This window comes from Notolabrus celidotus, chromosome 13 (assembly GCF_009762535.1).
Source record: "Notolabrus celidotus isolate fNotCel1 chromosome 13, fNotCel1.pri, whole genome shotgun sequence".
In the NCBI taxonomy this organism is placed as follows: domain Eukaryota; kingdom Metazoa; phylum Chordata; class Actinopteri; order Labriformes; family Labridae; genus Notolabrus; species Notolabrus celidotus.
In genome coordinates this window covers 21,604,424-21,617,956 of record NC_048284.1, presented here as the reverse complement: position 1 = coordinate 21,617,956, position 13,533 = coordinate 21,604,424, and the positions used below count along the sequence as shown (strand labels likewise).

The following is a 13,533-nucleotide window of genomic DNA, read 5'->3' as shown; positions in this document are numbered from 1 at the left end:
CTCCAAGATTCACATTGAGTGACACATTTGACCGTCAAAAGACATCAGAATGACATTTTATTTTGTATGAAAACACCACCCACACACGTACCAGACAAAATCTGCAAAGAGATAAGAAGTGCTGCTTTGTCCACAGGGGACACCAAAATTAACACACCGTGAAAGTTCCTCAGAAGTTTTCATACCAAACTGTGGTCAAACACGAAGTAATGCACTTTTAAACCCCTCAATCTTGTTTTTCTTTCTTCCATTTTAATTATAATTTCTTAATCATCAAAAAACTCTAGACTATCAGTGCTCTGCTAGCAAATTGGCAGTTTAAAGATTCATTAGAGAACAAACTGTAAGAACCAATAATGTCTGTTAAGAATCATCATCCCTACAAAAAACAGCCTTGTCCCCATGGTTGAAGAAGGATTTCCGACGAATCTACTTGCCAGATATGAATAATTATATCTTGAGAAAGCTGCCCAACTGTTCATCCCCATATCTGTTGGTCCTTTGCGATATCTCTTCTTCCATTTGCTCACACATTGTTTCAGATTATTTACTGAGCTGCAATCCCCTAAACCCAGACAGACAGGCGTGGGCTGATTTGTATTCATCTGGACTTCTGCTCAGCATGACAGTTGGGGAGGAAAGCAGGAGTGAGTGGGCAAGAAGACGTGAGTGAACGTGTGTTTGGGATATATATCTCTGAGTATACGTGCATGTCCAGGTGTGTACACCCTTGTGAATATTGATATGTGTGTGGGACAGCTTACTTCTCCTCTCAGCACCCAGCGCTGCCCAAGTTAATTAGTTTATTTATGAGGGAGGCGAGCGGCAAGAGGAGGCAAATGAAGACTTAGTATTGTTACTTATCCTGACAGAGCAGGATAGTGGAGAGATTAACTATGTGGGTCCAAGATACACCTCCTGTGGATTGATGACTTCTGAGCAACTGGGAGACAGACCTAACAATTCTTGATGCTAACAAAGTCCCAAGTAAACCTTGTGTCTCCAACAAGTGACCTCTTCTTAAACTAACATAAATCAGCTCCTGCTGTTGGCAGGGGAAAGAATCAATTCTCTATTGAATATGCCAAAATTCTCAGGACAAAACATGTGTAACATTTCATTTTACTGTGACTGGATTATTTGACTCAATACAGAGTGAGTTTGAGGCAGAGTCTCTAAAGGGGTGTTTCCTGCCATGGTTGGTAACTATTTTCTCCTTTGCAGATTTCTGGTGCGCCCCAAGGGTCCATTCCCTGGCCACTTTTATTTTCAGTTCATTTATACCCAATCTCTGATTATAGCATCGGATGAATATAGGAGCTCTAGGGTTATGGTTATCCAGCAGTTTGTGGGGAAAAAAACATCCTTCTTTTTATATGCATTGCCTTTGTTTGCTGTCCGACAACTTCAAACACAAGTATGCTGTTGGTACTGGGAAACTGTGTCGAAAAGCAGATGTTAGCTTGTATCTTTTAAAAATTTGAATTAAAACTCTATCCTCTTTTGTTGACAGCTATATATTCCTGTATTGCCCTATTATGAACTGGGTTTGCCCCTTTTGCTGTCCACAATAACCTGTTTATTTCCCACAGACACAACTCTTGTGAATTAGTCTAACCAACTATAGAAAAATCAATCATTTCCATAACCAAATCATGTCAACCACCTACAGATTCATGGTTGCCCCCTACCATCATCACCACAGCCTAAGCCAATACAGGACCATTGCTACAACTACACCTCCAGCTAGTGTGTACAACCCATTAAAAGCTTTTAATACAATAACCTCACTCAGTAAATCAGGTATCAGTAGCCTTTGTATTTTTTCATATCACATGGATTTTCAGGCATAGTAGAATATATAACAATAAGTAATACCATTATCCTCCACAAGACATGTTCACAAGGCCATCTTATACAGCCTATATATTGATTTTCATTGCTTAGATCTTGAATAAAACATTCACCTGGCAATAATGAATAACTTAGAATAAATGTAAATTAATCAGATTCAGCTACACTCACTGTGACCTTAAAATGAAAATGACTCCCTTCAGTTCATATTTTATCTCATCTTTTTACACCAGGATGTATAGTGGACCATTTCACCTGACATTAAAGACATCAAGTTTTTAAGTATGGCCTTAAAAACCTGCCCATGGCCCCGCCCTCTTTGGGGCCCTGGGAGGATAATCCCACTTTACCCCCGACTGTGTCTCCCATGCCTGTAGCTTAGGAACATTGTACAATACTGGACCCATCATTCAGCTCAGAACAGGGAATATGCACTTTAAATGCACTTAACTTTAGGCTTAATAATTGACTTCAGCTCATCTGATCCCAAGGCTTTAGACGATCACCAAATAGTCCAGATGCCCCCCCCCCCCCTTCTAATGCTACAGTTTCATCAGTGAGTATGTTATGGTGCTTTTCAGCTTCGTTCTACATTATACTGCAACACACTCAAATAAGAAATAGACGAGGGACTGGGGATCCAAATGCAGACACTGAAGCAGAACAGGTTGAAATGAAAAATAACTTTACAATATTGATGTTCAAATTCACATGGTTGGAGTCAAGCATGAAAAGGCAGGCCAAAAAAACAAACAAACAAACAAACAAATCCAGGGGGGCAAGGCAGACAGGCAGGACATAGACAGGTAGAAGGTCAAACACTTGTTGCAAATATAAGGAGGAGAGTCAGACAGGAAAAAAAATGAGCAGGTTCTGGCGACTGAACTAAAAAAATCACAACGCTTACACAAATTCAGATCACACTGTGTTAAAACGGCTCTAGGAATATCTTTACATTTCATTCAAAGACTTATTTTTAATAGCTTGGCCTATTGGCAATACATTGTATTATACTTATCATATGCTTTCCATGTACTTTTTATTCTTATTTATGTTGAAAGGTGTTTTTATAACCATTTTATGTATTTTTTTTGTTTTCAAATGAATCCTTAAATTCGTTATTACCACTTTGGAGTCCTGTATTTCAGCTCACCAGTTCATAAAATCCTGCAACTTAAAAGACATTGAATATTAATGGGACATTTTACCATATAACACCTGTTCTAACATCCTGTCACAGTCTCTAAGTCAAACTAGATTGGATTCTTAAGTGCTATTGACTTGTGCTGTGCTGTAAATCATTACACAGGCTTTTTTTTTCACCACCATTCAGGCCCTTCATCCTTCATTTACCCTATCATGTCCTCCAGAAGCAGGATGCTGTTAGGTTGCTGAATCAAGAGAAAAAAACTGCAAGCAGCAGAGTAGTTTCCTCCCCAGTTGCTCATCTCTGGCAGCAGATCCTGTTGCAATTAGAAAAGGAACGGAAAGCCTGAAATCCAAATATCAAACCCATCCATTCTCACTGTACTCATATGACTGCATGCCAAGGATGTGTGTCGGAGGAAGAGGAGGGAGGACCCAAAATGCAGACACTAAGGTAGTGTAAACATTCATAGGCTGACATCTGTGTGCATCCTAGAGGAATGGTTGTTAAAGTCGGAGGTTGTTACTGTCTTCTCATTGGTGCTTTTAAATATCCAACACATTGCACTGATCTTACTTGCTGTAAAATCTCGCAGCACTCCAGAAGTGAGAGTGGATCACTTGTGATATCTTGACTTTGTGTCGTAGACTGAGTTTCTTCTTCTTCATCATGGTTAAGCAGTTTGTAGGAAACTGGACTCTGGCCTCCAGTGAGAACTTTGATGAATACATGAAGGCAATTGTTGTGGGCTTCGCCACTCGACAAATGGGCAACATGGCAAAGCCGAACCTAGTGATCAGCGTGGAAGATTCTGGCGTGATTTCATTGAAGTCTGTGCCCACTTTCAAGACCACAGAGATCAAGTTTAAGCTGAACGAGGAGTTTGAAGAGACCATCGCGGACAGTCAAAAAACAATGACCACATTCACTCTGGAGATTGAATCTCATGATTCACAGGGGCCTCTTCAAACATCCTGCCACAAATGGAAACAAATTAATAAACTTAATAATAATTAAGTCTAAGCCTCTCCATCTCCACAGACCAAATGCAGTCAATGCTTAAGTCCAGGTCCAGTTCCTAGGTCCAGGTCATCAGTGCCCCAGTCCTGATAGTTAGGACTTTATTCAGGCTTTGGTGTGAGTCCTGGACTCAGGCATTACAACACTGGTTAATGATCTCATAATCTCTGCTCTCATTGTTTGATTCATAAATGTTGCTAAAATATACAACAAGATAGGTTTCTGCCCTGTCAAGCTCATTTAAGTCATATTTTATAAGCTCAGTTGCATTTTATGAAAGGGCATTCTCCTTGCAGGCAGTGTGAATTTCCAAACTGGACATGGACTAATACATATGCTATTGCTAGTATATTAGACAACTCATTCACTGTCCCCCTTACTGCTCTTTCCTACTCCTATTAAAGGCCGACAAATAGGACTCAACACTAATAAGGGCAGGTGATTGAGGCTTTTTGAAGCAGACAGTGGCAGTGTGTTTAAGTTAATGCTGCTGAATAATTGCTGCGCTGGTGAACAGACTCAATAACAACTGCCACTGTTTGCATTCAAATCGCCTGCTGGCCAATTACTCATTGTGAGAGGACTTAAAGCAGAGGAGCTCTGGATAAAATGATCAATCAATTCGTGTCCTTGCTTGGCTTTGCTAAACTAACAGTACCCTGGATACTTTAAAAACAGCTTGGAAAAAGATCTTTTGTTCGCATGCAGCCACCGTAGCTCAGCCAGTGTAGCAGTAAATGTTCCTCTGTTGGCTGTAGAGATGCAAGAACAGCAAGTACCGCCATTCAGTGCTCTCTATATCAATAATAGACCATCTGTATTCAGGCAGTACAAGTACACACAGGGACACACAAACACATCCACAATACTTGGCGCTTAAGAATGATACAAGCTCTTCAATATTCCAGGCCACTGTCAGAGGCCTCACTGAAACACCTTTGCTACAAATTACTTTATAGAAAAGATAGCGGTAGAGAGGATAGTTATCCTCCCACTCCCTGTTCTAATGGGTTTTGATGCCTGATACATAGGAGCTGGGTAATGACATGCAAAATGCATACTGTGCAGGCAAGGTAAAGGATAAAATCTATTTTCTTGTTTCATATGTCCCAATTTGGTGTTATTGGAGTGAGCTTGTTGGGCTGAAACCGTGTTTGGTTGGTATAAACTGACAGTAATGAGCACATCAATAAGAAAGCTAAGATTTGCCCCCTCAGCCCTCCTGTCCCAACCTCCTGATGAATCGAAGTCTCCAAAGACACTCGTATCTGGGCCAATTTATGGTCATAATATGACTTCCTCTTGTTCCAAACCAATACTGCTGAGTGGATGCTTCAGATGTCTGCATATGAATGAGGAAATAAAAATATATGTGCTGTTAACACCCTAGGGTTTGATAGAGCGGGATTTCATTGCATCTCTAAAGGACACTCAGATACAACATGAGATGGTTCGTTCATGAGATCATTGAAGAAATAGTTTTACATTTTGGAAAACTGCCTTTTCAATTTTCTGCTGACGATTTAATCTAAATAAATCAATATTACTCCCATGTCTGTACACGTACAGTAGATATTAAGAAACACCAGGAGCTGGAAGTACCCACTGGTAAAAAATCGAGTGCTGAACACCCCTGAATCTAACCTTTAACGCTCTTTTTCATCAGTTCACCTTACTGAACGTACTAAAAGGCAAACCCTCTCTGGGACTTTAGGCTAAGCTCAGTAAAGTTGTACTGAACAGGCTGTCACATTTAGTAAAGTCACATGGAAGAGGACCTAACAATAACCAGGAAGTAATCATGGTGGATAGGAGACAGAGTTGGTTGAAAGAGTGGCTCAATTTTATGCAAAATGATGCTAAAAGTGCAATGTGCAATGTCTGTGGCTGTCTGATTCAAAGAAAGGGGGGAATCACCAGCAACATGGTGAAACCTGTCGATGCAGCATCGCATTAAATATCAGGAGTGCAATGTGTTTGTCGCTCTACCCGCCCGTGCTTCTCCATCTCAGCAGAGCCGTGAAGGTATGTATGTCCTGTCATATGGACAGAAAACCTGTATGGGCCAACTTTTTACCACACAGAAAAACACAGGAATTGATAAGGGATCGATTATGAATCAATACTGGCATTGGTATCAATGCCCATTCCATTCCTACAGCTGGGGCAGTTAGCTTATTTAAGTATAAAGGCTGCAACAGCTTACAACCAAGGGAGAGGTTCCGGTGGCTGGTGGTGAGGCTTTCAGCAGTGTGTCTGCCCCCTGGTGGCTGGCTGCAGTATAGGTAAAAAAATCCATCTCCCCCATTCATTTGAACGGGGGAGCAGTCAAACTTTAAAAAATGCATACACGTCGTACGAATGTTTCTCACATCCGTATGCTGTGGTTATATGTAGTTAGTATCTGACTGTTTTGTGTTCAAGGCCTCTTTTCCTGAAAAGTTTCTTTTTTATTTTTCGTTAGTTATTAGAGTTTAAAAAACGGGGTTTTACTTCCGGGTTTCCTCTGATTCACAGCCGCCGTAGAGTGAGACTTCAAAGGACACACAGCATCTTGTGATGTTACGCTGTAGGGCGGAGCTTATTACAGTGGCTTCACAGGCTCTGGCTGCACAATGGCTGCGCCCAGGAGCGGGATTTTTTGGCTACAGAACCGTACAACTGAAGAGGCGGAGCAACGCTGTCCATTTTATTTACAGTCTATGCTTACAACTAACAATGAACCTAAAGCTCTGATTAGCATTGTAAAGGCAGATTTGAATATGTATGTGTGACCTGTGCCTGTATTTAAGGTCGTATGGGGTTATTGGTGATCATTTCCTATTTAAGGTAGGAACCTTTGTTGGTGGTGAGGTGTTCCACCCGGAAAGGTAAAACAGTTTTTGACTTGAATGTAGAGGCCAAGCCAAAGCTTTAAGCCACTGAGGCGCTGCACCTGGAATACCTAATTGACGCGCTGTGATTTACCATGCTTCATGAATGAAAGTCCAAGTCATATTTGCAAGTTGAACTCTCAGTCCGTTTATTTCCGTGATATAAGCTCCAATAGTGTCCAATACATGACATTTCACAGACGAACATACACACATAACTCCGGCAGCACCATGCTGCTTCAGTGGTCAAAAACTGTTTTACCTTTCCGGGCGGGAAACTCACCACACAACAAGGGTTCCTACCTTAAATAGGATATGACCACTAATAACCCCGTACGACCTTAAATACGGACACAGGTCACACACACATATTCAAATCTGCCTTAACAAGCATGCTCTATAAAACTAATTGGAAGCTGTATAGACACTATAGGGCTAATTTTATTACCGTAGGATTTATGCTAAGGTAAGCTAACTGGCTTGTTGGCTTTAGCTAAATGTACAGCTAATATAACAGAGGAATGTACGTTTTAATCTTCTTTAAGCAAAGGGCACATGCTTGTAGTTAAACCTATTCCTTTTTTTCGTCAAGAATAACTGATGTCCATTCTGTCTCTGAACAACAGTTTAAAAAAAAGAGGTGCAGTTATTCTCTGTTCTTTTCTATATGAACCCCAGTAGTCTCCATTATGGTCAGATTGTTTTCTAGTCTGAGAGATTACTGTGCAATATTGATAACAGCTTGGCTCATAAATGACATTTACTGTTATATATAGCCAGAGATGTGTCAGTTATACATAGACACATACTGGCCATAAAATGGATTTGTTTGATCACAGAGCTTGATGTAAAATTGGCTACGTGTCACATTTCGCACATTTATAACTGCAGCCTGACTCTGAGTCCCCTGGAAAGAGCAGTCATGTCTGAACACGTGAGATGTGTGTGCATGTGTGATTGTGGAGACTGTTCTGCACATCATATGGAGCCACAGAATTATGCGCATACGTCATAATCGTCAGGCAAATAACAAGAGTAAGTGACATTTCATTTCCGAATAGGCCACCAACCGAGCGGTAATGGCAATAAAGTCAAAGTGATAATGAAATCTGGAGCAGGGGCTCAAGCTGAGGTTTTGCAGCTGTATATGTGTGACTGTGTGCATTCATCCACTCATGCACTCAGGCCCACTGTAGGCACATCTGAGTGAAATTAATATCCAGGCACAGAAGCCTCCAGTGAGTTCTAGCGGGGTCGGTGTCATTTGGAGAGACATATGCAATCAAGCACACTGTAAAAAGTGACATTTAACTTAATCTTGCCACAGTGTGGCCGGCTGATGAATGCCTGCATGCACATCAGATGACACCTATCAGAGCACTCAGCAGAAATCAGTATCAGCGATACAACCCTGCTCTGGTTAAGAGTTCAGAGTAACTGTTGTCCACTGCTGAGGGATGAATGTGCATTGTAATAATAATAATACATTTATTTTAATTGTGTGCAACATTAAATCAAATCAATCTGCAGCAAGAAGTCAGGCACCTTTCACCTCTGCCTGTTGACACTGTGGCAAAAATGTTAGTTTCACTTATCAATCTAAACTGGTAATCAATGTATTAAAAGCTTCAGTCTCAGGCTGGTCTTGAGAGTTGGGCAGTAATGAGAGTTACTGAGTATAGCCTGAGGAGCTACTGGGCTCCAAATATTTCTGAAGGGGAAAAGTGGAGCAAGATCCTGACCTGCTGCAGCAGAGCTGTGAGTGCATCTCTAAGTTGCAGATTGCTACAAAGTCACTACAGAGAATCAGCTGCCAATGCTATAATGAATTTGTGACATGTGCATATATCGCTAACCAGCTTAAATACTTTCTGCTCACAGTCAACTAAGAGAACTACAAATCTAAGTCTGTGCTATGATTGAATTTCCTCTTCCACAGGTGATGTGAAGTGTCAGTTATAATCTCCAGTGTGCTATGCTAATGTGAAACTTATCTCTATTCACTTGTCCCCACTTTAATAATGATACCAATTAAGGATTCAGATCAGGTAGGCGATTGAGCTGTTGTTATCTCCATTGAGTAAACAAGCTTTCTTTTCTTCTCATCCCTTGGCTTCATTAGCAGGCAGAGCACATGGCTGCATCCCGACACCCACAAAGACATGAATCTATAGCTCGGAGTGGCCTCACAGATATAACCGTGTGGAAACAGAGACACAAACACAGACTTATTTGATGAAAGGCTTTAAAAAAAGCATAATTTTTGGGGAGACTGGTTGATTTCTACAAGGACAGCAGAATGTTTACCTGCCTCTGTCGAGATGTATGTATCTTATCTAACTCAAACATAAAGGGATTGGAGGGATTTCTCCAGTTCTGCTTGTAAAATTCCATAAAATGCTGTTCAACTCGTTGGTTATGTGAAATAAGGGGTGCATGGAAGGATAGATAACCTATTTACATGTTTTACAACAAGCCTGTTCAATTCAAATTTAACAAATGCAAGGTTTAAAAAGTTAGTTACATTTGCAATAGACCCTAAGAGGAATGCATTTAGATGTGGAAACAATGAACCGTACAAAACTCAGAGGCGGAATTTTATTAAAATAAACACAAAATTGCTTTCATCATCTTTCTTATTCTGTCTTTCTCTCCTGTTTGAACATTGTAATAAGATGTGTATTTGTGTGCTTCTCAACAGACGTGACAGTTCAATTACATCCAACTCAACTCAAACTTTATTTCAGACTTCAAGTTTGTATAAAAGACAAGACAGTTTATATGATAAATGATAAACGGAAGCATTTTCAAAATCATACTTTGCATAAAGTTAAAAAACATCAAAAGTTTATACAAATAAGAAAATGTATCAGACACAAAGGAGAGGAAACTATGCTGATATCTTCATAGCTGGGACTCGTAACATACACGAAACTATTGGCCCTTTTCCACTCCACAGTTCCAGCCCTACTCGACTCAACTTGGCTCTACTCGACTCGAATCTACTCGGTTGGGTATCATTTCCACCAGCCAGAGTACCGACTCACGGTGGGTGGTGTCGTCATAACACAGCTGCGTGAAACTGCGTTCATGTCATTTTGAACGTGACACAAACACACGGGTTTGATTCCTGTGTTGGGCGTCACGCTCATGACTCTTCGGTGACGAGATTCTCTGACCAATAAGTGGCCGGCAGTTCGTCGACGTCACTTTTTAGTATCGGCTCAGCTCGCTTGGAACCAGAGCAGAGCAGGTACGATAAACTGGTATCTGACACGAGGTACCGCACCCTTGGAAACCCATCACAAACCAAGTACAGTCGAGTCAAGTCGAGTAGAGTAGGGCTAAGACTGGCCGGTGGAAAAGGGCCATATGTCTGCCATTTGAGAGTCAGGTTGATCTGATTCACAGAGGCTTTGACTCGGCAGATAAACCAATACCAAGATTCCTCATGTATTAACTTGTGCTGTCACAAACATACATCTGCACTGCGACATCTACGTACGTCTCTTCTGTAATATTCTCATAGCATCATAATATGATGCCTGTGGTCCCTACTTTCTTGTACTTTATCCACAAGTGTGCAGAGATCAACAACAGGCTCTGAAGAAAGCCAACTTGATCTGACACCTGATCACATAAACCTGTGTTAAAAAGCATGTTTGCTTGTGTGTACATCTTATTGCCTGCAAATGTCATCATGGTCATCATGAGTGATTTTTCCAGTGTTCATTTGCCAAGATTTTTGACCTTATTACAGAGATAAAGATTAAATGATGATGATGATGATGACGATGATGATGATGATGATGATGATGATGATGATGATGATGATGATGATGATAAAATAATTTAAAGTCAGGAAGTTTCAGTGTCTCATCTTATTTGGTGTGATTCATCATTAACAAAGCGCTCTAACTAGCATTGAATTTGATATAATTTCCAACTCCTAACTTTGGAAAAATTCTAAAAACACAATTTGCCATAAAATGACAGAGTAAGGTGAGATCTGTGAGACTGTGTTGATAGTCAACCTACTACTCACACCTAATACACTCAGGCTCCAAAAACCCCCAAACTCTCTTTTCCACAATTGACATACTCTTCAGGCCCGCCAACAACACCTCCACCTCCTTTACAGTCGACAAATGCAACTCTTTACTTTCGTCCCCCCCCCAAAATTGACACAATCTACAGCAATCTGACAACCTCCACCTACCCCCCAACCTCCCCTCCTCTCACGACTCAGCCTCTGTCCCAACTGTCACTCCTCTCTGAAATGGATCTGTCAAAACACCTACCAGGAATAAAACCTCCACCTGCATCCTCTATCCCATCCAATTCAATCTCATCAAGGCCTGTTTTCCAACCATCTCCCCACTCATTACTGTAATCATCAATTCATCCCTCAGCTCTGGATCTATGCCTCAACCACTCAAACTTGCCGTCGTTACCCCAATCCTCAAAAAACCTGGACTCGACCCTGACATTATGTCAAATTTCCGGCCCATCTCCAATCTCCCCTTTCTGTCAAAATTCTGGAACTTGTTGTCTATGCACAAATCAAAGCCCACCTCAACTCCAATGACCTGTTTGAACCATGTCAATGCAGATTCTGCTCCCATCACAGCACCTAAACAGCCCTCCTCAAAATCACCAACAACGTCCTCCTATCTGCAGACTGGCCATCTCAATATCCTCATCCTTCTGGACCTCACCGATGCTTTTGACTCCATAAACAACACCATCCTCCTCTCCTGCCTGGAATCCCAACTCGACATAACTGGCACCGCCCTCTCCTGGTTATAATCATACCTCTCCAACAGACAACAGTTAATCCGTATCAACAACTGCTCCTCCTCCAATGCCCTTCTGTCACAAGGCGTCCCCCAGGATTCGGTGCTTAGTCCTCTGCTATTCATTCTCTACATGCTCACCCTTGGTTACATCAAACGCAAACACGGTTTCCATTTCCACAGTTATGCCGACGACATCTAAATTTACATCTCCATCAAATCCATCACCTCCGCAACCCTCAACACACGCCCCGACTGCCTCACTGAAAAAACTTTCTTCAACTAAACTGCGACAAATCAGATATCATCATCATCGGCCCCAAATCCTTCATCAAAACCACCCAAAACTTTTCCCTCACATTTAATAACACCACTCTGACTCCATCACCTCATATTTGGAACCTCGGTATAATTTTTGACACCAACCTCACCTTTGAAAAACATATCACCCACATCACCAAAACCGCCTTCTTTCACCAGAAAAACATTGCTCGACTCCGCCCACTACTCTCCTTCTCTGCAGCTGAAACCCTTATCCATGCTTTCATCACCTCCAGAATTGACTACTGTAACAGCATCCTATATGGCTCATCATCCAAAGTCCTCAATAAACTCCAGTACGTCCAAAACTCAGCTTCCTGTCTACTCACTCACTCCTGTTCCCGTGATCACATCACCCCTGTCCTCCAAAACCTCCACTGGCTTCCTGTCCCCCAACGCATTCACTTCAAACTCCTCCTCCTGACCTACAAATTTTTTCCAGTCCTATAGAGATTGATTAATTGATTATGGAGGAGGTCAATGAGGTCCTGAAGAGCTAAGTTGTTGACGGCCTTGAATGTGAGAAACAGAATCTTAAAATTGATGCGGTATTTAAAGCTGGGGTTGGCAGTCTTGGAAAACTAGCATGAATTTGAATGTAGCATTTCCTCATGACTCTGTCTAACCCCTCCCGCCCTCCCCTCAGAGCTCCTCCAAAACGACGCCCCCCCACTCACATGCACGAGCGCCGCTGACTTGCGACCATATGATGGTGACTGATTCAAAACCGGTCCTCACCAAAACATTATCATAGTGAAAGTTAAAAACACAAACAAACATGGCTGCTGTTAGTACTCACAACTGTCATGCTAGCATAAACGCCGCAGCTCGAGTATTGACTAAAACTAGGAAGAGGGAGCACATTTCTCCAGTGTTAGCTTCTCTACACTGGCTCCCAATGAAATGTAGAATAGAATTTAAAATCCTTCTTTTAACCTACAAAGCCCTTAAAAATCAGGCACCCTCGTATCTTAAAGAGCTCATAGTGCCCTATTACCCCTCTAGAACTCTACGCTCCCAACATGCAGGCTTGCTAGTTGTACCTAAAATCTCTAAAAGTAGTATGGGAGGTAGAACCTTCAGTTATCAGGCCCCTCTCCTTTGGAATCATCTACCAGTCAGGGTCCGGGAGGCAGACACCCTCTCCACTTTTAAGAGTAGACTTAAAACTTTCCTTTTTGATAAAGCTTATAGTTAAGCTGGATCAGGCTTGGACCAGCTTTTGTCATGCTGCTATAGGCCTAGACTGCCGGGGGAACTGGCACACTGACACTGGGATCCTAGCTCACCTTCTTCCCCCCAACCCCTTCATCACTTACTTTAACTCTGCCTGTCCCATTAAAGTTACTAACCATAGACCTTTCTGGAGTCCCTGAGCTCCATTGTCTCGTAGATTCCTCTGAGCTGCCGTAGACGTCCTCCTGCTGTGGACGATCTGGACTCCAGCTGATACGGACGTGCTGGACTCCAGCGGCAACAGCTTCTACGACTCGTCTCATCACTATCACCTCTCTCTCTTACT

The 13,533-nt window shown here is 41.8% G+C and overlaps 1 protein-coding gene across 1 annotated transcript; it reads left to right on the top strand.

The window, feature by feature from the left end:
- The first annotated feature begins 3,670 nt into the window (after positions 1-3,670).
- LOC117824591 (myelin P2 protein-like) lies at positions 3,671-11,703 on the top strand. The gene is made up of 2 exons (XM_034700125.1): positions 3,671-3,905; positions 11,507-11,703. Exons 1-2 carry the CDS (start codon positions 3,671-3,673, stop codon positions 11,701-11,703), a joined length of 432 nt encoding a protein of 143 aa, XP_034556016.1.
- The last annotated feature ends 1,830 nt before the right edge of the window (positions 11,704-13,533 follow it).

Bases quoted from the DNA above. Each gene is read 5' to 3' on its own strand.
- LOC117824591 (XM_034700125.1), top strand. From the start codon at position 3,671: ATGGTTAAGCAGTTTGTAGGAAACTGGACTCTGGCCTCCAGTGAGAAC. The intron at 3,906-11,506 runs GTCAAAAAACAA...ATGTCAATGCAG, and splicing joins TGAAGAGACCATCGCGGACA to ATTCTGCTCCCATCACAGCA.